This window comes from Rhinolophus sinicus, linkage group LG03 (assembly GCF_036562045.2).
Source record: "Rhinolophus sinicus isolate RSC01 linkage group LG03, ASM3656204v1, whole genome shotgun sequence".
In the NCBI taxonomy this organism is placed as follows: Eukaryota; Metazoa; Chordata; class Mammalia; order Chiroptera; family Rhinolophidae; genus Rhinolophus; species Rhinolophus sinicus.
In genome coordinates, this window is record NC_133753.1 from 31,178,065 (window position 1) to 31,201,498 (window position 23,434).

Here is a 23,434-nt window from a genome sequence, read left to right on the forward strand (position 1 = left end):
CCCTAGCCATGGCGAAGCAGTACGATGTGCTGTTCCGGCTGCTGCTGATCGGGGACTCCGGGGTGGGCAAGACCTGCCTGCTGTGCCGCTTCACCGACAACGAGTTCCACTCCTCGCACATCTCCACCATTGGTAAGGGGCGGTGGCCGAGGGGCGCCCCACCCTCCCTGCCACCACGACCCGCCGGGTGGCCCCTTCCCCTTTCCAGCCCGGGAGGAATTGTTCGCCTCTCTGGCTGAAGGCGAAGGTGCTGGAGGCCAGGGCGAGGGCATAAATCCCGGGGTGAGGGGCCACCAGATGGGGACTTGAGCTTGGGTTCCTGGAGCTGAGGGGTCCCTGCTGCTGTCCGTGACTGGAGAAGGGTTCTCAGGCCTCTCACTGGGGAGCCTTCCCGTCGAAGCCCAGGGAACGGAGGCGGGTGTAGGCCTGGGTACCCCGAGCTGCTGGGGCAGCGAGGATCATAGCCACTCAAATGATACCCCCACACCTTCACCTATGCTCGTGAAGAGGGGTTCAGGGTGAGGAGCCAAGTCACTGGGTACCCGCGGTTCAGGGGTGACTCAGTGTGGAACCTGGAGGGGGGAAAGGAGGAAGGGAGGGGCCAACGGGATTGGTTTCCAGGGCGCAGCTGTGAAGGTAAGAAACAAGGTGGGACACCTGGAGGAGGGCGTAGGTAAGGTGAGCCGCCAAGGCGCTGTGTGAAAGGGGCATTTTCTAGCCGGCTCTGGAAAAGCAGTTGGCTGAAGCAGCTGTTTTGAAGGCTGAGGAACATCAGGATTATGTGTCCAGACCAGGGGGTCAGAAACCAAGCAAGACACACCTTACAATACGTCTCTTTGATCTGGCACTGCTGGAGCCTGTGCTTAAAGGGACAAGACCTGGTGGCATCCCAGACAGGACTGTGATAGGATCATTTGTTGGGTGGGGGGACTGTTGACCTCCCCAGTGAGGGGGCCCCTCCTCTGAGAAGTCTGAGTTGAGGGAATTCCACCCACATCTAACAGGTTTGGGTATTGATGCTTGGAGCAGCCTCAGCACTACCCAAGTACCCTCTCCCATCAGACAGGGCTCCAGCACTCAGTTCCACTTGAAGCATCTGTCCTCCCTCCCAACACACACTCCTTGCCAAGAGAGAAGAGAGAACAGGTAGAGCCAGTAGGAACAGGGTCTGTGGTTAAGAGGCAGTCTTTGTTGTTAGACCTGGAGACCTCACTTTGGGGCAACACGACCTTGAATGTCATTTAAGCTTCTGACCTTTAGTTTCTCATCTGTAGAATGAGAATACTAACAGTACCTACCTACCATGATGTTGTAAGGATTAAATGAGATAATGTTTATAAAAGCACTTAGCACAAACTCAAACACATGATGAAGCTGGATAAATGCTGCTGTCATTACCATTATCATCCTTGAGCACCTAGTGGCTCATTCTCTTTGCTTCACTATTTTCAGGGGACTTAGTAAGATCAGGGGACAGACACATTCATCTTCCCCAGGGGAGTTGTAAGGCAGGTTCCTAGGAGGTCCAGGACCTCGGGCTGGGCCACTGTCTGGATAAGAGATGTCTCAGAGGGATGGGTAGGGTACAGAAGCCAAGGGAAGGCTGCATGCCTCTGGGGAAGGCTCAGAGGGAAGAGCAGGCCTTAGGGAGTGAGCAAGGGAGTGGCTGAGGAACCAGATGGGATATGAGGACAGGTTGCAGGCATGGGGACAAAGGGCAGCAGGTTAACTCTTAGGGAAATTTTCAGTGGCTGTTTTTGGGATGGGCCTAGTGCCAGGAGCTGCTGAGCTGCCACAGAGAGCTGGGGGCTCCCGGCTTTTGCCTGAAAAGCAGTAGTTTGCACCCTGGTATCCTGGCCACATTTCAAGTCCTATGAGTGAGATTTTCCCTGGTGAGCTTTACTGTTCACCTCAGAACCTCACTTCAGAAGCTCTTGGGCTTCAGCTCAGTGTTGTGGGGAGTTAGCCTCCCCTAGGAGACGTATCCCCCTGCCCCACAGACAAATAAGGAAACTGCTGTTTCTGAAATACGAAGATGGCCCTTCTGAGGCTCGTGCTTTCCTTAACTCCCTTCCCCCCCCCCCGTACTGCTACCGTGTTTCCCCGAAAATAAGACCTAGCTGGACAATCAGCTCTAATGCGCCTTTTGGAGCAAAAAATTAAAATATAATATAATATAATATGATATAATATATAATATAGCAATATAATATAATATAATGTAATACTGGGTCTAATATAATATAATATAGGATCGGGTATAATATAATATAATATAATACTGGGTCTTATATAATATAAGACTGGGTCTTATATTAATTTTTGCTCCAAAAGACGCATTAGAGCTGATGGTCCAGCTAGGTCTTATTTTTGGGGAAACACGACAATTACCACCCCTTCTTATATCTCTTCCACCTTGTCTTCTCCCACCTTAGGCATTTCTTCCTGCTCAATAGGTGAATGGGCAGTTTTCTCTCACAGGTCATAGGGACTTACTCAGAATTGCTCTGGGTCTGACCACTTTGGGGTCAGAGGAAAACGAGTGAACTGGGTGGAGGTGTCTCTGCATATCCTACCTGTCTTGTCCCCTCAAGACCCTTGGTATATTGACCTAAAACCTGAAGACAGCTCTCCTAGTTTCTCTGCTTCCGATGGCTGGGTCTACCTATCTCCAGGACACAGAGGACTGGATTCATGGAAAAGAAAGAACCTAGTCTTTCTCCACAGCAGCTTTTAAAATCTGCCCACTGGGTTTCTTAAATGTGTTTTTATTGAAAGCTTACTAAGGCACTGTGATTCTGTCTCATCTTGGTCGTGGTTTTCAGCATTAACTAAGACTGAGGGAAAGAGTAGGATGGTCAGGAAAAGCTTTTCCCTTTTCTGGATAGGGAAAGTTTTCCATAGAGGTGGAAGGGGCAACCAGAAGACAAATCAAGGAGCCAAAACGGTGGGTACTACCAAGTCATAGCCATTAATTTATCCAATCCAAAAATAATAATTATAAGTGTGTCCTGTAGGTATGCTCCATGCTGTGACCAGGAGGTTCCAAGGTGAATAACACACATAGTCACCTCTCTCAAGTTGCTCCTTGTCTAAGACACGTTTTTACCATGCTGGGCATTGATCTAGGCACCTTGCCTGGAGCTTCTTTTGTAAATGGGGAAAATGAGGCAACTCACCAAGCTGCCAAGACAGAGTTCAGATTCTTGGAGCATGTTTGTATCACCTAGGCTGGCACTTTTGTGATTTACTGTTTATGCCACTTCCTGTAAAAGCCTGTGACATTCCAGAGAAGGGCCTGCGGGGAGCAGCGAGGGGACCTCCCAGGTAGGCACTGACCACCCCTCTTCTTTTTAGTCAGCAGGTGAGCAGGTGGCCCTGCAGCTGGATCTGTGCCATTGGCATTCATCTCCGGTGCAGCTGTGTTGAGCCAGGTGCAGTGCCGTGGTGGGCAGCCAGCGCCTTAACGCTCTTTGCTGTTTCCTGACAAGACTCTCTTACCTGTTAAACAATTAATTGAGCATTCACTACAAAGCACCATGCCAGGCATTTAGGGACATATTGCAGTGCACCTTTTTCCTGCCCACAGAAGCCTGTAATCTAGTTGGGGAAGCAAGACAGGCCACAGGAGCCTTGGCCACAATGAGATAATGTATCTATGAGCACGTGGTAAAGCACTCTCCAAATGTAGGAAATCCATTATGATCATGATTGTTACTATTAATGAAGGTCTTACAGTTGTTATCAGCAGCTAATCCATGATGTAAGATGTGTGTGAGGCAGCCAGTGAATGATGAGGGGACTGTGAGTGCTATTGCTACAACCAAGTGCTAGGGGAGGTCGGAGAAGGAGAGAGGGGCCCTGTGGCCCAGAAGCCACAGGAAAGGCTCGAGGAGGAGGGGAGGCTGAAGCCAGGCCTTGCTGTGTGGGCTGCTTTTCAGTTCCTGTAGGGGAAGGAGCAGATGGAGTAACAGGAGCAGAGACAACAGAGGTGGGAATTCAGTGGGTGTTCAGGGGACCAGGCTGGGCAGTCTGGCTGGAACAGAAAGGGGTTTTCAGGGGAAGAGTGAGAACACTCCTCTGTTTATCTCTCTGTCTCCCAAACTTTGCTTTAAGTGCCTTGAGGGTGAGACCAAATCTTATTCCCCTTTGTTTGCATAGTCCTAGTACAGGGCCAGGCATAATCTCCATAAATGTTGAATGAATGAATGCATGCATGCATGCATTGAGGGCCTGGCTGAGGGGGTGGAAATTGAGCCTTCACAGTGATGTAAGAGGTTTCTGAGCAGGGGAATGGCTGGCACTAGCGTGTTGGCTGGAAGAGGGGATTAAGGTTTGTAGCAGGGAGCCCAGTGAAGGGCTCCGGTAGTGTCTGGGTGCGAAGGACCCTCTCAGCCCGTTCTTCTCTCTTTTCCCCCTTCAACCCCTTCCTGTGGCACCAACGCCAAACTCCATGCTGTCACCTGTTCTCGTTTCCCACCGATCAACCTGGCAACTTCTGAAAGGGCCTCACATGACCTGTGCTGCCTACCCAGGCAGGGAGCTAAAATGTCCTATCTGACGTGGATGTCTATGTGCAGGGACTTTTGGTCTCCTTTCTGTGTGGCAGCCAGGAGTGACATGTAAACCACTAATGCCAGCTGAAGAAGGGATTGCCCAGGAGTTGGGTTTCTCCTGCCCATCCTTGGTCTTCCTTGAGTATACCTATCCCTGATCTCTGGACCTTTTGTTTTAAAGGCCATCATTCAGCTGTACCTCTTCTGGGTTCTAAGGATGCCACAGCCTGTGATTTTCTTGTTTGACTGGTTGAACTGCTGTGACTTCAGGGCTGCTTTTTCAGGCTGGGTATGCTGCTGCAGTATCACCTTTCTTAGGAAGATCCGTTTGAACTGAGTCTGGCTGCCTGGGGCAAGGACTTGTGGGTGACTGAAGGGGAGGCAGAGGGCTAGGGAAGGACCAGGGGGGAAAGATCTGATCCTGAAATCAAGCTGCCTTACAAACACTAGGCTAATGCTTGGGCATGAGGGTCCTGGGGTCTGTGGGGCCCCAGACCATGAGGTGCTGTGCACATAGGCTATGTGACACTGGGGGAGGGTCTGGGCTGTCTGTGCCCCAGACCTCAGGCAGCCTGACACAGATTTCTTCCTGCCCTGTTTCCAAGGCCCCCAGAGAGGAAGGGAAGATGAGATGCCATGAGTAGAATGAGAAGAGTACATACTGACATGCGTGAGACTCCTCGTGGCCTACTGGCTCTGCGACCTTCAGACTTTATTTAATATCTCTGTGCTTGGGTTCTGCATCTGTAGATTGAGGATAATAGCAGAATCTTTCTTAAAGGTCATTGTGAAGATTACAGAGGCTAATGAATACGAAGCACTTGGCAGAGCCCTCAAAAAATGGTAGCTGCTGTCATTGTATTATTATTAGTCCTAGCTCATAAGAAAGTTGTAGAGATTAATAAAAAGTTGTAGAGATCAATGCACCCCTCATGCACTGATCATTCAGGCACTATTTACTGAACACCCACTTTGTGCCAGAAGCTGTGCGAGGAGCCGGGGACACAGCAGTGAACAGCACAGACAGGAATCAGAGTGCCACTTCACTTTCCAGGACAGCACAGGAGGAGATTCTGGGTTTCATTTCTGTTTCTCTGCCAGTTTCCCCCTTGCCCTAGCGGTCCCAGGTCTGAGAAAAGAGAGTGAGGTGGTGAGGAAGTGTGGAGGTGAGGAGGTGAGGAGGTGAGTAGGTGAGGAGGTGAGGAGGTGAGGAGGTGAGGAGGTGAGGAGGTGTGGAGGTGAGTTGGTGAGGAGGTGTGGAGGTGTGGAGGTGAGGAGGTGTGGAGGAGTAGGGAGAGAGGTGACCGCAGAGGACAGGGTGGCTTTGGTTCAAGGCGTGGGTCTCTGCCAAGTGTCACACTGCCTCAGGCCCCTATTCTGCCCACCCCCTCCCCAAGGACATGATCCCCAATAATGGCTCTGAAACCCTCAGAGGATTTCATTTCTGCTGCTTTATGCACCTGTGTGCCACCTTCCCAGCTCTTGCAGATTCACCCAGGGCTTTGAGCACCCTGTTTCTGCTCCTTCCTTTTCCTCCCAGCCTCCTCTCTGCTCCCCAGACAGCTTGGTGATGAGTTTTATAACGTGAAAATCAATATTTGGCCATTACCCTTTTACTCTGATTGCCAGCTCTTCTCAGAGTGCCTTCTTCTGTAATCTAATATTTATGCCTGTTTCTCTGTAAAACTGCCAATTTTCTGCACAGGCCTCTGACCTCTCTTTGGCTATTCTGCCTGGACAGTGTGCTTTGTCAAGAGGACCACAGAGCTTCCTTGACATTTAATTCCTCACCCTGAGAAGGAAAGTGCTAACCATCAACCCTATTTTATAAGTGGGAAAACCGAAGTCCCAAAGTAGGTGACGACTCAGTCGGGCATGCAGGTAGCCCAGACTTGAACCATCTCCTCTCCTCCAGGTTCTCCCCACTGGCTTTGGGCATGCCCTTGCTCATCCCGGAAGGTCCTTCCACAGGCTGCCAAGCAGAACCTCTCTCCTGTGAGCCCAAGGGGAGAGAGCATGTGACTCCCCCACCCCACCTGCGGGCTCTGGGATGGATGGACACTTGTGCCTCTGCAGCTGATCAACTCTGCTTCCTTGACACATCCCTCTGGGGGACAGTCGGGGGGTGTGATTGAGGAATCCAGCTGGGGGGCCTCTAAGGATGAGATCTGAGTGTTGCCGTAAAATTACTATTTAGATAAGAGCTCTGTGACTGGGGCACTATGATCTATAGAGAGTGCCAACAGTTGGCTTTGAAATGTGGGTCATTCCCTGGTCACTCTTCCCTGATTAAAGTCTTCTCTCCACTGATCTTTTCTCTGGGCACTGACTTCTTTCATTCACTCATTTACTCACTTTCCCACTCACTCATTTTTTCTTTCATTTATTTAATGTGTTGGACAATGTATAATGAGTATCTACCTTGCCCAGTCAATGAGAGAATATGAAATGAGTAAGACGCTGTTTTGCCCTCTGGGAGCTCATAGTGCAATGGGGAAGTCAGGCCTCCAAACAGATACCCAGAATATTATACAGAGCAGTGTCAAAGTGCTTTGGGATCAAGAGGAATGACAGATCCCTCCTGGGGAGGTCGGTGAAGGCTTCACAGAGGAAGTAACATTTGAGTGAGGTCTAAGTAGGATTCCCCAGGGGGACAGTGGGTGAGGGGGAGTTGCTGTGGAAAACACCCCATGATGTAGGGGCTGCCATTCTCCTGCCTGGCTGAGGCAGCTGGTACTAGCCAGGTTCTGGTTGGACCAGCTTAAGTTCAGTTTAATTCAATCCTGGTTAGGCTTGTGTGAGGGCTGATGCATCTGGAGGCCCTGCCCCTCAAGATGTTTGCTCCTCAGGCTTCAGCCCCTGTCACTTCCTCCTAGAACCTTCTGCTGCCTGTCAACTTGGCCCTGCCCAGGAAGAGGCTCAGGAGGAGGGAGGAGGAGCGAGGGGTCAGTGCCCACTGACCACCCAGCAGCACACTCAGGGAGGCGAGGCCCAGGTCAAGGGTCTGCCAGAGGAGTGGGACAGGGTTAGCTGGAGCACACAGCACATGTCACAGAGGCCCCGTGGAGGTCTGTGCACACAGCAGGGGGAAAGGCAAGGAGAAGGGGACCAATATTTCCTTAGTACCTACTCTGTGGACCTACTATGTGCACAGAAATAGTGTGCTTTACACACGTGAGCATTCAGTGAAGAGATATCATAGAGTGGGGGCAAGGAGCCCCCAGTTGGCCTTGCTAGTACTTGAGAAGTTTCTTGGTACATTCTTCAGGTTAGAACCTGCAAACATGTTTACATGTGTGGGTGCACACGTGTGCACATGTGAGGGTGGGTCCCCATGAGACCTAAGAAAAGAGAAGGGCCTCGTTGTGCTTTCCCCCTTTATAACAGAGGAAGAAATAATGTTGGTCCCCTTCCTTTTCTTTTCTGTGGGACCCTTGAGTTTGACTGAAGTGTGTTCTTGTCTGAGGGGTATTTGCTGCTTCCCCTGCCTGGGGCCCCGATCCTTCAGATCTTCTCCCTGCTGGTACCTTCCTGTTATTCAGGTCTCAGCTCAAAATGTCACCTGCTTTAAAAGGTCTCTCATCAGCCACTAGGAAGCAACTAGCACATAATTGTCCACACTCTCTACTCCATATTCTTCTGCTTTTGCCTTGTAACACTTATCATTCTATGGTATAATATTACTTATTAGTTTCCTTATTTAATACCTGTCTCCCCCACTCAAACAGAATCCCTCAGAAGACAAGGATCTTTCTGTATTCACTGCTGTGTCTCCAAGTATCTGGCTTAGTTCTAGGCACAGAGTAGGCACTCAATAAGAGTTTTTTGGATGGATGGATGGATGGATGGATGGATGGATGGATGGATGGATGGACGGACTGATTTTCCTAGAGGACTTCTGCTCTTTCCTGAGGGAAGTTGCAAATAATATTGGTTGCTTGGGATTCTTAAGACAATGAGAAACTCACTGTGCTACGTACACGTGTTGGGGACTGATGAGAGGGGGAGAGGCCAGCAAGGGGTGAACTGTTTCCAGTAGTTTGAAGCTCTTCTACTCAGGTACAGGTCATAGGAGAAGCTCAGACATAGGAGGGAGCAAGAAAGTGCTCCCGTGATCCCTGTGTGAATGGGTCCTCTTTGGTATATGAAGAGACGAAGGGTCGGTGTCTTAAAGTCAGTATTGCCTGTTGCTCAGGGTCACTGCTGGTGTCAGATGATGCCCATCAGCTCAGCCAGGCTGCTGGAGCCACCTCGCAGGACACCCCACTTCCAGGGGCTCTGGAGTAGGGAGCTCCTAGGGCACAGGCACTGGGGACATGCATTCCTTCCCGCCTCATGGGAGTCTGGGATTGACTGGGAAACCTTTCTACGTGATAACAGCCTCTGGGTTCCTGGCTTTCCAAAGACTGACCCTTGAATATTTTATGTGAATGTGGTAGCCTCCAGAGTTGTCCTGGTCCCCAAATCACTACTGTCCTATGTTGAGGTTGTGTGTGTGTGTGAGTGAGTGTTTGTATGTGTGAGTGTGTGTCTTGAAAGAGAAAGGAGGTATAGGATATCATTCTGAAACCTCCAGTCTTTCTATGGGCGGGTATCTGAATCAGAGCCTTCGATCCCAGTCCTGGGAGGTTATAACGTGACCTTGGCATTAGAGGATCAGGATTCTATCTGTCAAAGCCTCCTCTTTGTTTCTGCTTCCCGTCACTCCCAGAGCAAGATGGTGTGCATGCTGACTGATGCATTTGCTCAGAGAACCTGGGTGCACCTTTTCCCCAGGATGAGGGCAGCATGATGGGCAGTCAGTCTGCAACTGAGTAAGAGGAGGAAGTCAATTGGCATGTGGTCCCACGGACAGTGAGGCTAAAAGTCCCCAGAAAGAAGAAAGGAAATGGATACAGCAAGTGGCAGATTTGAGGCAAAGACACTCTCCCGTAGCCCCTTGCCTAACGGGTAGGAGGGACAGTTGTGTGCCAGGAGCCCTTGTCTTGAATCTTCTCTTGAGCTTTATCTCTTAGTTCTCCCTCTGTCTTGGTTCCCTCCCTAGTCTTCCCCTCACTTGTCCCTACCTTGGGGGAAAATGGCGTTAGGGGTCTCCTAGTGCTATTGGTCTCCCTTGCTGAGAGAAGGGGGCATGGAAATGGGGATTACCCTGGTGCCTTGTCCGGGGTGGCAGAGTCAGGCAGCCACCTCCGTGCAGGATCTGCCTTTCCCTACACTTGTTTTGGGGTTGCTCTGGGTGACCTCTTTGGGGGTGACCTGCCACAACCCACGTGAGCTCCACATGTCCAGCACATGCTGGTTTCCTGGGGGGGAAGGACTGGGGGCCTTCCTGGGACCTGGGCTTGGTAACTGGAGCCAGCATGGCTCCAGGGATTGGGTGTCTGCCTTGGGTTTCAGGTATTAAGTTGTTCCTGTTGTGGCATCTCATTGCTCACAAAAAGGCTCAGGTCACGCTGCTGGTCCTTTGGGCTGTGGTTGATCACAGTGATAACATTTGGCATCCAGAAGAGCCCTGTTTCCACTTGAAGCATGTGGCACTTGGCAGGCAGGCAAGCTGGCACCTGATATTAACCCATGAGGTGCTGGCCCACAAATAGGCACATACTAGCTTTGCCAGAACTTAGGTTGTAGTTGGACTCTGGGGGCCATTTGGGCTCCACGGTAGGTGGCATTTTCTTTTTTTGTTGAAACACTCCAGCTTAGTGAGAACTCTTTGTCTCACCTCTCTGTCCCTGTCCCCAACATGAGCCCCTCCTACTACTCAGAGCTCTTTCTACTCCCCAAGCTGTGACCCTGGGCTCCCTAATCTCATCCTGCCCAAGAGAACTGATAGCTTCTTCAGTTAACATTTAATAAAGCTCTATGTGCCAGGCCCTGTGTTATGGGTTTTATACTTTATCTCATAGTTCTTACAAAAATTCTGTGACATCAGGGATTGTCGCTCTCATTTCACAAATGAGGAAACAGGCAAAGATAGGTTAAATAGCTTTCCCGAGACCACACAGGTAATTAGTGGTAAAGGCAGGATTAGACCCGAACTCCCACCTCACAACTATGTCCTCAGTGACCACGCCACTCTGCCTTTTGCACTCCACTTCCTCCATGCTTACCAGGGCTTTCTTTGGAGGCAGTGGTGGTAAGGAGTGTTCTTTGCCCCATATGTGTCCTGTTCCCTTCTTTCCACAGTCTTCACAGCCCCTCCACTGCTAGACTGGGGAAGCAGTAAGTCCGTGCGGTTTTACTGCCCAAGGCAAGATATCTTAGGAACCAAGGGGAGCCAGTGCTGGCTCCCCTGCTCTCCCTCTGACCTGCCCAAGCCCGCTGTACCCAGAGGAGGGCCTCACCTATCCTCCCACTTCTCTGACAGCAGCTGTCACTGCGCTCAAGGTCTCCAGTTATGACCTGCCAGTTGCTGGGGTTGCTGCGGGAGGCACAGAGGCCACACAGCCAGGGACACAGCAGGACAAGCCCGAGGCCACCAGTGTATCAGGACCTGGCACTGTCACTTAACTGAGGAATTTTTCTTGCTTTTTCTGTGAGGCGTTCAGATGGCAGAACACACATCCCTGCTCTTGAACCACAGGCACCCATCCCTCCTGATGGTGTCTGGGCCAGGGGGATGCCACTTACATAATTGCTACTTTATGCCTGGCATTGTGCTAGTATGGAGGCAGAGTTTTTAAACACAAACAAACAAAAAACTTTGTCAAATACAAAATATATTCTCTGCCCCTTAGGTACTCTATTGGAACTAGAAGACAAAATCAGCATGCAGTAAGGAGCAGGGTACGCCGTTTTAGAAGTCTGCTTCCTAGCCCTATAGTTGAAATGTCTTGCCCGCCAGCAGTGGGGGAGCCATTAGGCGGCAGTGGACAGTCACAAGCTGTGAATCTTTGGGCATCCTGAGGCACTCTCCACGAAAAGGGACTGTGCTATAACCCATGGACTGAAAGGCTGGCTCCGGTGTGGGCTGGTGGCTGTGCTGGGATCAGTCCCCTTGTCCCCACTCTGGCCAGCACATTCGTGTTGTAGATGTCCCTGCTTCTCTGCACATCTTGTTTGCTTCATTTTCCTCTCATTACCAACCAGCCAGTGCCCTCTGCACCATCTGGAGGGAGCTGGTTTGATCGACTTAGCTAGCTGCCTTGGTCCCTGAGCCAGGTCACCCTTTGGATCACCAGTGAGCCCACTGCGGGCCTCCTTTTGGTCAGATAGCCACCCCTAGTCCAGTCAGGAGCTGCTTCTCTGCAAAGAACACACTGAGCAGAGGCTGTGGGCAGGGCAGTTCCAGCCAGAAAAGGACACTAGGTGTGGCAGGTACCATGTTCTACATATCTGAGGTGCTGGGAAAAAATGGTGAGCTGCTCGCCAGGCTTTCGGCATTGGTTGGGAGACGGCCCTGTCTTCCTGACTTTCTCCTCCCAGGGCTCCAAGGTTTCTAGGAACCTTTGCTGGAGCTGTGTGGAAGTGGTTTGCTTGTTTCTTCACACCTGAGTATTCCCTGTGCCCAGGAAAGAAAGCAGATTCTCTTGTAGGGACACTGAGGTGGCACTGTCCAGAGTGATGCATTTGGGTTTAGGGGAATCATAAACTCTCAAGGAGCAAAGCGTTCCCTGAAAAGAGGTTATGGTGGGCTTGCCCCACGTGTGCCCACTGGCCCATGGCCATATGCCTCCTAATACCAGAACCAGTGGGGTATGCCGGGGCATGACAGATAAGGCAGGAAGGTTCCACAGCCTCAAAGAGTTGGGAAGCCACTGGTTGAGTGAGGAGAACCATGGATAGGTTTTAAGAGACTGGTTTTCAGTTCTGGCTCAGCCATAAGCTATGGGAACATGAGTAAGTTACTCGGCCTCTGTGTCTCATGATGATAATCTTCGCTCCTACCTACCTCATGGGGCTGGCAGAAGAACTGAGGGCTCTGGATTCCCTAGCCGGGGGTATGTTGTCATTACAAGTGTTGTTATGCGCCTGGGGTATGGTTCTATTTCGACATGGGCTAGACAGTGCTTCTCAAACTTTGTGTGCCTAAGATTTAGTAGGGCTAGGTAGGCCCAGAGAATTTGCCTTTCTAACATGACCTAGCTGAGGCTGCAGGTCCAGGTACACTTTGAGAACCACTGTCTTAGAAGCTGCTTTCAAAGTGTGATCCATGGACCAGGAGCATCAGCCTCACCTGGATGCTGAGCGCCACCTCTCAGGCCGCATCTACCAGCTGCTGGATCAGAAGCTGCATCTGAACATGGTCCCTGCCGTGATCTGCAGGCACCTTAGGGTGTGAGCAGTGCTGCCTTGGAGGAGCCAGGATGAGAACACACTGGGGGTGGAGGTAGATAAGAAATCTCTCCTCTTCCCTTAGATTCTGCAACACAGAGGGGCCCAACTGTTAGGATATGCACCCAGAGAAGGCTGATGAGGACAGCTGAGTGGGGAGACTTGGGAAGGTGCAAGGACTCTCCCTGAGGGGAGGTGGAGGAAACAGGAAAATTCTGAGGAAATTAGGTGGGCCTTAGAGTAAAGGCTTAATCAAGCAGCCTTCATTTTGCCCGTCAGACAGGGCACAAGGTATTCTCTTGAATGCCTCCAGCTGTGGGGAGGGGACACAGTGGGACTGAAGCCTTCAGAGGGGAGGACAGTGGCTGTGAGAAATGTGAGAGGTGGACACACATCCAGTAAAGAGTTTGCTGAGCAGCTTCGAGGGCGCAGCTGAGGTGACAAAGTATGAGTCTGCAGGCGACTAAACAAAGCCAGTGTTTTGACTTTGCCCTGCAGTGCTCAGCAGTGGAAAAACCCAACAGCTACGCAAGGAGACAGAAGGGGCCAGGGATGGCCATACCTCATGGTGAGCCAGGGGTTGATTGGCAGAGTGGACACAGTGTAAGTTCCAGGTGTGTGGGAGCAGAGTAGAAGGGATAGATCCCACCAGAAAATCCTTAGGCTGTTAATCTTTAAATTAAAAAAAAAGAGGGGGAGTAGTTGGGAGAGGAAAACCCCTCAGAAGGCATAGACTTTCCCTGTGTCTTCCTTAGTGCTTATAAAGAGCCAAAATTGAAGCATTTGACTTCTCAGAGACGTTAAAACAAGTTTTATTGGGTGGTCAGGAAGGCCTGGGTTGCAAGATGGTGGGCCCCCAGAATTCCTCAGCCCCGGTCCTTGGCCACACAACTAAGAAGTGAGGGAAGAGGCGAGAAGGAATCCAAGCCCAACACTCACTCCCAGGGTAGTTGCATATCTTCTCGTCTGTCCTGCTTTTCTAACAGCCTGAGTTCTTTCTCAGGGAGAGTTCTCCTAGTATTGGGTGCTCCTCTCCCAGCTCAGCCGTTTTCGAGAACCTACAGAGAAACAAGTAACCAAGTGTAATTAAGAGCTCTACGTCTAGTTAACACACAGTTCTCCCCTCCTTCCCCCAAGAAACAGTGACAGGGGTATCATGGGCGCTGGACTCAAACAGGCCTCTGCTGCTGGCTGTGCTGACCTTAGGGTAGTTCTCTCACCTCCTGGGCCTTTGTTTCCTTTCCACTAAGTTCTGTAAGGGACCATATGTCTTTTTTGCCACTCTTTGCCTCTAGCACAGTGAGGGGCACAAAGTAAGTTCCCATAGAAGTTTATGGAACAAAGAAAATAGAACCTTCTGTCTTCACCCTGACTCCCCACCCCCTTGTGACCTCTTTGCACAAGGCACTGTCCTTGAGCAGGCTCTCTGGGCTAGTATGAGGATGAACTAGGTTTATTATAAAATGAACAAAATCTCTGTTCTCCTGGGAAGAAGGCGCTGAACCATGGAAAAGACAAGAATTTCTTGATTCCTTTCTATGCCAGATTTTGGGGAGAGGCAAATTCTTGACAACTGTTTGTCTAGGGTGTAAGCACGCTACTGCCCCCACCAAGGCCAGGGGCCCTGCTCCTTCTTTCACCCTCCTTGCCTTCACCAGCTCAGCATACTTGGGAGAATGGCTGCCAGGCATTGCCCATTTGGAAAAGTACAGCTCAATAGATATGAATCACCTCGGTCAGGCGAAAAATGATTCACATCTGACCGACTTGATTTAGTTCAGGTTGTCTGTTCTGAATCTTTTTCTCCCTCTAATTAAATTATGATTGGTCTCGATGGTGAGAGGGAAGATCGGAACTTAATTTGCCTGTATTTGTAGAAAGCTGGGGACAGAATGGATAAGGGGAGAAGTATTCCCATTGGCAAAGAACTAATGCCCAGGTGGAATGGCAGCGGTGTGGGGTCTTCAGAGCAATACTGGGCAGCCTGGTAACTACAGTTCAGAACTCGGCCTTTTCCATGTTCTGCACCTGAAAACTGGGTAATGATGCCCATTCCTGACTTGTCTCCAGGGAGTACATGAAGACTTAAGCTTAATTAACTTACTAGACACAGCTCTTGAATCACTGGGCATGGTGCCTGGGCACAGTTAGGAGTGGGGAGAGGCACTGTGATAAAAACCTATTCCCTCATCACCCTGTCATCACTTAGATTCAAGCCAGTGTGTTTCTGGTACTGCTGACTTATCTTGCTGCAAATTCCCCCAAATAGAATCTTTCTGCCCTATGTGTCCTGTGTCTTGTGGCATCTTAGCTCCTCAAGCCCTTGGACAGATGAGCCTGAGAACCCCGTTTGTCTTCCTCTCCCTCCACCAACAACGTGCTGTGCTACTGCCTCTTCATCTGGTCATTGGTTGTCACTCACGAGCTCCCACTGTGAACCATGACAGAATTAGGGCATAATAATAGCTGTAATCGATTGAACAGCCACCAGGTGCCAGACGCTCTATCTCACTTGGTCTTCTCAGCGACACTCTGAAATGATTGGTGAAGTCCCCATTTTATTGATAGGTAAATGGAGGCTCAGAGAAGCAAGGTACCCAACATTGTAGCTATGAGTTAAGTGGCAGGAATCAGGACTCAAGCTCAGGCCTGACTTCAAAGCCATCCTCCTTGTAAACAACAGTGCCGCCCATGGTAAAGGGGTTAGTCAACCACGGGTCCACTGGCCTTCACCTTAGTGGCCTTTGCTGGGTGCCGAAGGCTTCATACACACCATGGGATGGAAACAGTCCTCTCTTCAGGCTCCGTGTGCCTTCCCCACATTCACAACAGCGCTGTAACCTCTCCTGGTTGTTAGTAAGGCAGAGGGAGAAAAAAACCCAGGCCCATGAAGTGGGTGGCTGTTCCTAGGTGTTCAACTTCCAGGAGGAGAAAAATACAGTTATTTTCTCCAGAAGTATAACTAGGAAGACGTCACATGGGAATAGAGTGAGACATGTTTGGGACTAAGTAAGACAGTGATGGAGTGGATTCCCCTATATTCACTCATATTCCCTCCCTGTGTCCCCCAAGCCCTTTACCACTGGCAAGGAGGAAGGGAAACCCCTTTCAAAGTACCAGACACTTCCTTAGAGTCGGTTTTTGGTTCCCTAAGGCCCTTACCTCATGCCTTCTTTCTGCCAAATTAAACCAAAGGAGATCCCTTCCAATGTGAGTGTCCTGGGCCTTATTGTTCAGTTCTCAGCTGGTGTCCTGCCTAACTTCCCTGCTCTCTTCTGTCCCCCAGGTGTTGACTTTAAGATGAAGACCATAGAGGTAGATGGCATCAAAGTGCGGATACAGATTTGGTGAGTTGAGTGGGATGAGAGGACCTTGGACTGCTCCCTAGCTGCCTCTGCCATGTGTAAAATCCTGAGGCTTCATCTGGGATAACTGGTTACTTCTTGCTCCCACAAGTCTTAATCTCCCATCTCTTTCTTAGGAAACTTTATGGGATTAACCACAAGTCACCAGAAGCCATGACTTAGAAGGAATTGGCAAACTAACCACCGTGGGTTTGTCTTAAATAAGGCTTTGTCCTTGGACTGTGCTGCACCTTAGTAGGATTAGAAGGAGGAAGGGCTACACTCCACCATTTAGGGTGGGACCCTGGTGAGAGTTCTTCAGTGCAGCATGGTGCAATTCCCACAAGTAGCCACAGGGGGCTACTATGGCTCTCTGGCCTGCCGCTCCTGGAAGCACTCACTGCCTTGGCCAGCGTGTGGAGCTATCTCCCAATTTCCAAATGATACGTGTATTACCTTCAGAGGTCCCACAGGAACTGGAGGTGGAGCAATCCAACCAGTCTGGCCGCAGTAGCCAAATTCCAGAGACAGCTGTCCAAGGCCCACTTCCAGGGGTGGCTCCTGGTGCAGATGTAGCTGACACGGCCCCATAAGCGCTGTTAGGACCAGATGAAGAGAACTCTCTCCCTCAGAGTCAGATATGCTTGGATCCCCTTGGGGACCAAAGCTCTACTGATTTTTCACCCTGCAGTTCCCCAGTTTTTCATGCATGGGCACAGGGTCCTCCAGCTCCTGCTCATCCCCTCCCCACCTGCTTCCGTGCTCCCTGCTCTTCTGAGGGACTGGCTTTCTACTGCAGGGACACAGCGGGGCAGGAGAGATATCAGACCATCACAAAGCAGTACTATCGACGGGCCCAGGTGAGCCACCATTTTCAGGGTTCAGAGGTGGGGTGCTGCCACCCACAATCCTGGCTCTGGATGTTTGAGATATCTGTGCCACTGACCCACCAAATAGGGCCCTCAGATTGCCTGCTGGGAAGGGGAGCCTCAGGGCAGTCTTTCAGTTGTTCGTGGACCACCCATCCATCAGTTATTCTCTGAGTACTCTAGGCAGGTCCCCCACCCTCACCCTCCACCCTGGGCCAAAGACCCAGGTCAAAGTATTTGGTGCCTGCCTACCTCAGAGAGTTCCGTGATGGGCCTAGGACGCAAGATCTTTGGGGGTCTGAGAGAGAAGGAGACGTTTCTGGGGCTAAGGGGTCCTCATGCTACTCAGGGAGCAGGGAGAGTGGGACCCAGCATTTAAGGTGTGTCTACCTCCCCCATATCTCCTTCTCTCTCTCTCTCAGGGAATATTTTTAGTCTACGACATTAGCAGCGAGCGCTCCTACCAGCACATCATGAAGTGGGTCAGTGATGTGGATGAGGTAGGAGATGCTGCCTCACTGTCAGGGTGGGGGGAGGGCTTCTCAGAGGGGAAGGCAAAGTAAAGGCCAGATGGGAAAGACCGAAGCTCTTGGGGTTGGCGAGCAAATGCTACCAGGAAACCTTGCCTTCCACAGCCCTGGATGAAGATCTCTGGGTGAGTAAGACATGGGGGGAAAAGCCCAAGCTGCTATGCACTCCAAGCTCTATACCTGCCAGACCTCCACGTCTGTTTCTTCCCTGGAAGTGAGTTACGTCAAAGCCTATGCTGTGAACAGCTTGCTTCCTGAAATCTAAGGACCAAGTGGAATTTTAGTCCTGGCTCTGCCATGACAGCTGTGGAGCCTTGGGCAAGCAACGTGAACTGTTTTGAGTCCACAGGTCCTTAGCTGTAGAATGAGGGGTTGGACTTAAGTCCAGTGTCCTTTCCAGCTCAGATATCAGTTCTCCAATGCAAGGAAGCACCAGAATTAGCCAGAGTGTCTCCTCCCTGAAGCTGTTCCCCATGACATTCTTCTGGGACCCCTAGGGTCAGCCATGGTTCTTGGGGGAGCCTGGCACCTGCACCCCGTCAGCCTGCTGTGTCCCTAGGTTCTATTGTGGAGGCCAGTGTAGACTGTATGGTGGGGAGGTGGGATGGAAAGGCAGCACTCACTGGCAGTTCTGCCTGTCCTTTGTCCCTAGTATGCACCAGAAGGTGTCCAGAAGATCCTTATAGGGAATAAGGCCGATGAAGAGCAGAAACGGCAGGTGGGAAGAGAGCAAGGGCAGCAGGTAAGTGTGAGTGAGCTGGCCGAATCCTTGCCTGGGGTTTTCCGCTGCCTTGCAGGGCCAGTCCTGAGAGTTGGGACCCAGGAGGATTCTATCACCACCATCAGGCACCCTCACACTTCCTACAGTAGCCCAAGGCACTGCGTGAGTTGTCATCCTTGAGAGCTTCCTTACTGTCCTTCAGGACAGTGATTTGGGGTGCATCTAGAAACAAAGACCTCTTGAGCAGCCACTCTCCCAGCTCCGAGTCCCCTAAAACAGGATTGCCGCTGCTTGAGAGCTCATCCCAGTGTTAGCGATGAGGAAAGACTGCAAGCTGATGACTTCTTCTGTAACAGCATTCAGGCATAGCTGCCGTCTTACACTTACCCACCCCTCCATGCCCACTCCCTGTCTTCTTTACACTTGGAAAGAGATAGGAAGGAAAGTGAGGGAATGAAGGGCCCACAGTCAAGGAAGCCCTGGGGGCAGAGAGGGTAGGAATTCCCTCATGGTGGTGAGCAAATGTCCATCCTCCCAGAGAACAGACAGAAAGATGGATACTACTGAGACAAGAGCCGTCCACCCACTCCGAGGGCCTTAAGAGCTTTCCTCGTCGTCTTTAGTCAGTAGCGTTCCACTAGCACTGAAGATGAAATTGATTTTTGGTGTTAAAAAATAATACATGGTCATTGAAAAATTTAAAAGTAGAGGCAGACCCTTCTGGAATCATAGTATTTATTGAGCAACATCTGTGTGGCCCTATGCTAAGCAAGTGCTTGGAGAGGCGTGACCCCATTTAATCATTCCATAACCTTGGCTAATGGACACTCTCATCCCCCTTGAACAGACGGCAAAGCTGGGGCTTAGAGAAAATAAATCTCTCGTTTAAGTCGTATAGCTGTTAAGTAGCAGCACTGATATTCAGCACTCATTTAAGTCTCTCTGACTCCAAAGCCCATGTTTTACATTAATTTGCCATATTGCCAAAACATTTTGGTGTCTTTGTTACCTGATAGATGATGTGTGTGTTGGGTGTGCATGTGTGTCTGGGGGTAGGTGGGTGGGGCTGGGGGTGTGTATTTATGGGGCCTCTTCTCCCATTCTCTGCTAGCCTATGTCTTAAAAGGAGCTCTTAGTCTCATCTGAGAAGTTGTCACAACCCAGCATGGGCTGTGAGGGCAATGGCAGATGTATGTACCAGGTGCTGTGGGCACCTCCCTTCCCTTACTGATTCCCTTTCAGGAATGTGCTTCTCTTGCAGCTGGCTAAGGAGTATGGCATGGACTTCTATGAAACAAGTGCCTGCACCAACCTCAACATTAAAGAGGTGAGAGCTCTGAAGCCCAGTTGCCCTTTGTCTCTGGCTGAGTCCAGAGTGGGGAAGCGAGAGAAGGTAACAGATAGGAACCAAGCTAAGATGAGACCTCGCTCCTTGGGCAGTTACAGGGTTGCAAAGGGAAGAGGAGGGAACACTGGACTAACCCGTGCCCCTTGCTTTCCCAGTCTTTCACGCGTCTGACAGAGCTGGTGCTACAGGCACACAGGAAGGAGCTGGATGGTCTCCGGACACGTGCCAGCAATGAGTTGGCATTGGCAGAGCTCGAGGAGGAGGAGAGCAAACCTGAGGGCCCAGCGAACTCTTCAAAAACCTGCTGGTGCTGAGGGTCCTGCATGGAGCACCCACACAATCCCTCCTCCCCTCAGGAGGCCTGCGGGCAGACAGGGAGTCTGGGCTTTGCCCTGCTTCTCCTCTCCTTTGGGTTACCCTGTGGAATATCAGTAGCTGCTACTCCTCTTGCCTGGCCCCCAGAGCAGCTCTGCTGTCATCTCTGAGCAGCCTGTGCCCCCAGCCCCTCACCCTGGAGTGGTCTCCCCAGCCGCAGGCCTGCTATGAGCACCAGATGTACTCTCACCGCCCGAGCTCCCCAGACAATGGCCGAGTCTGGAGTGAAGGCCACTGTCAGGATCCTTCTCAGTGCATCTTGTCTGCTGTCTGCTTTTTCTCTCTTCTTCCCACTTCTCTCTCTCTGCCCCAGTGTGTTTTATATCAAAGCACCTCATACCCTTTCCCTGTATGTCCAGATGTGTGGCTGCTGGTGCAGCTTCTTTCTTTCCTTTCTTCCTAACCCTGTCCAAGGGAATGGACTCAGGCTCATGGGGATGTTTCATCTCTGCTCCTGGGAGGAACCCCCCGCCCTCCTTGTGGGTGGGCCAAAGGCCATGGGGTGCTTCTCCCCATCGTCCCCTCCCGACCATTCCTTCTTGTGCCATGGGTCTGCCTCACCAATAATCTGGGAAAGTGGAACATCAAGGAAGAAAGGAAGCCTGGGGCTGCCCCACCTCTCCCTGCCCGCCCCACCCAGCTTTGGTCTTGCTTGGCTGCCTGCCCTCCTGCCTCTTGGGGGAACTGAGCTCAGAGGCAGGTGCTTCAGACCAGGAAAAAAAAAAAAAAGATGAGGGGTGGCAGGGATAAAAAGCCACCTCCATTTTCTACCTCCCACACAGCGTGTACACAATTTCTCCCTCACCTTGGCTCCTGAATTTAAAGATGTGGACCAAGGTCTGAGGGCACTGCAGGGGCAAAAAGAGCCCTGGGGGAGTGGCACTCACAAGCCAACCACGCACTCCCAGAAATGGGAGCATTTGGAAATAAAAGACTGGCTCCTAAATATCAGGTTAAGAGCAAAGGAGAGCAGGCCAGGGCAGCAGTTTGCAAAGTAGAGGGGAATGTGGCAGAGCAGGGCTTCCTGGGCCCCACCTTCCATTCCTTGTGTAAGAAGAGTATTTCCCCACACTTCTTGGCAGGCGAGCAGTGACATAGCCACATTGGTGGGCCCAGCCTTCAGCTCTCAAAGTTTTCCTGAGACGTAGTTTGCGGGAGAAGAGCCGGGGCTTCATGGAAAGCAAGCAAGCAGGCCCTGGGTAGAAATGCTCGGTGTTGTTCTCTTCGGCCTTCAAGACAACATGCTCATCTTGTGCCCCTCTAGCTCAAGGATGACGCGTGAGGGTTTGCCCACTGCAGGGTGGCTACAGGTAAAGGGAGGAGGACTCCCTCCTTCAGAACTCTTTGTTCTGGAGGAAGTTTCTTTAACCCCATGTGGTCCAAGAGTAGCTTGAAGGAGGCCCTTTAAGGAAGGGACAAGTCAGTTACCAGCCCTAGTAGGGCGCCTCCCCACCTTCCTCAGTAGGAGGATCGTCCTTAAGCTACATATTAACCATATTGCTTGGCTGGGGCTGGAGCTAAAACAGAGAACACCGCATCGAGCATTCACCAACTAAGGACCAAAATCCAGGGGACACACGTGAAGGATTTAGACCCCCACTTCTTTACTCCTTGAAAAAGGGGGTGGGGGGTGAAATCAAGCCTTTCCTCCAGACTCTTATCAACGCAGGAGATAGCAGGAGAGGGCGGCTCAGGATGTAGGAATGGAAGATGGGTTAGCATAATGGAAGGAAAAGGAGGGCAGGAATAGTTATGTTGTTGTAATAAGAAATTTAGAGAGCTGACTCTAGACGTAAGTCCTGACTCTGGTTCGAGATGCTTCCTTGAGGACTAACTGCTGAGGTGGCGGGGCACAGGCAGCATCACCTTGGGGTGGGGAGGTCAGTAATGCCGATCCTCGAGTGTCCTCAGCCGGGACTTCAGAAGGGGGAAGATACATTCAAATTGGCTGCAACCTGTGGGTCAGTCAGTACTGCAGCTTTCCCTGAGGATTGGGCAGAGCACCATTGCCTTTCCTGGCCCCCGCAGAACAGAGGGATTCCATTTTTAACTGTACCCTAGGGGTTCCAGAAGCGAAAACGGGGTCGAAATTCTATGGCCTGTTTAGCTCCATGTACAAAGGCAACAGCTGGGGAAAAGTAAGGGAACAGGAGGGTTGGGACATTAGGGTGCAGTTATGCTTACCAGGTACGAGTCAGCCCCTCACCCCTAAACTTCTCCAGTCCAGGAGGTGGCCTGGGATTTGGCGTTAGGCCCCGACTGTTGACCAGGCGCTCCTGCCTGTTTACTCCTCACCATGTCTGCACCTGCTGTCCCGAGACTCAGCCCAGCCCCAGGCCCTCACCTGCTCCTGAGCCCCCACCATCTCCCTGTGACGGGTGAAATTTGTGTACTGTGTCTCGGGTCCAGTATATGAGTTGTGAGCAGGGTTCATCTCTTTTAAACACAGATGTTTACAAAATAAAGAATATTTCAAACCACAAGTGTGGCTGAATGAGTCCCTGAGAGTAGGTCTTGCTTGGACCCTGGCAGTTAAGGGGAAGGGGGAGTAGCTCCAGAACCCTAAAGCAACGGCAGTGGGATGACAATGGAATGGCCAACGTCTTCCATTTGTACCTCTCCTAATGCCACCTGCAGGGGAGCCCCAAGCAAAGCTCTGCTTGCTCTGCAGTGGCCTTATACTGCAGAAATAAGATGGGGCAGTCATTTGGGGTGATGCTGAATGTCTGAGGAAGTCTTTAAAGCTAAGAAGGTTCTCGTCTGGGATGGAACAGGAACAGGTCTTCCTAAAGGCCTGGAGATGGATTACGTCCTCTTTCAGAAGTTCATCCTAGCCTAGGGGAGCAAGGCAAACTGGAATCTCATGGGGGGGGGGGGGGGGAGCAGTGCTGTTGAATACTATAATTTAGGGTGTGGAGGTAGAGAATGGGGGTAAGGATAGAATAAAGGGAGAAGGAATAAAAACAAGGCAATGATAGCCTGAGATCTTAATCTTTACTTCACAGAGCAATTGTAATTCTTTATTTCCTCCATCCCACCAATCATATCCAAGTGAGATAAGGAGGGTGATTATCCAAGTTCAAGGATAATGAAACAGATGCCTAAGGGCCCCAAGTAGCAGTGACAGGGTCATGGCTAAAAACCGAATTGAAATATCTGGAGGGTAAAGCTTTTCCATCTCTATTTAGAAAACTCTTTATAAGCAATTCTCATTTGCAGCCAGAGGTAAAAACCACAAACCAAAGCATTCTGAATACTAACCCAGCGCAGTTTCCAGAACAACGGTCCCTATGGAAAGCCTGGGAATCACACAATTAGTGCATGTCACAAAGTTATAAGCTTCTGGAAAGTGGGTCAGTTTGAAGTAAAATTGGACAAAGGAATTTTAGGAGAGCCTCATCAATTTTATTCTATTGT

General features: G+C 50.8%; 1 protein-coding gene across 2 annotated transcripts; it reads left to right on the top strand.

Moving 5' to 3' along the window:
• RAB15 (RAB15, member RAS oncogene family) lies at window positions 1-22,500 on the top strand. Of its 2 annotated transcripts, XM_019733416.2 has the most exons (7): window positions 1-132; window positions 16,117-16,177; window positions 16,974-17,034; window positions 17,466-17,543; window positions 18,226-18,315; window positions 19,556-19,621; window positions 19,798-22,500. In XM_019733416.2, exons 1-7 carry the CDS (start codon window positions 9-11, stop codon window positions 19,954-19,956), a joined length of 639 nt encoding a protein of 212 aa, XP_019588975.1. In that variant the 5' UTR covers window positions 1-8; the 3' UTR covers window positions 19,957-22,500. The 2 variants fall into 2 exon arrangements, with proteins under 2 accessions (XP_019588975.1, XP_074183460.1); XM_074327359.1 differs by lacking the exon at window positions 17,466-17,543.
• Window positions 22,501-23,434: the final 934 nt, after the last annotated feature.

Coding starts and splice junctions, on each gene's coding strand:
- RAB15 (XM_019733416.2), top strand. CDS start 9: ATGGCGAAGCAGTACGATGTGCTGTTCCGGCTGCTGCTGATCGGGGAC. Junction 133..16,116: donor CTCGCACATCTCCACCATTG/GTAAGGGGCGGT, acceptor TCTGTCCCCCAG/GTGTTGACTTTAAGATGAAG. Junction 17,544..18,225: donor GGGTCAGTGATGTGGATGAG/GTAGGAGATGCT, acceptor CTTTGTCCCTAG/TATGCACCAGAAGGTGTCCA.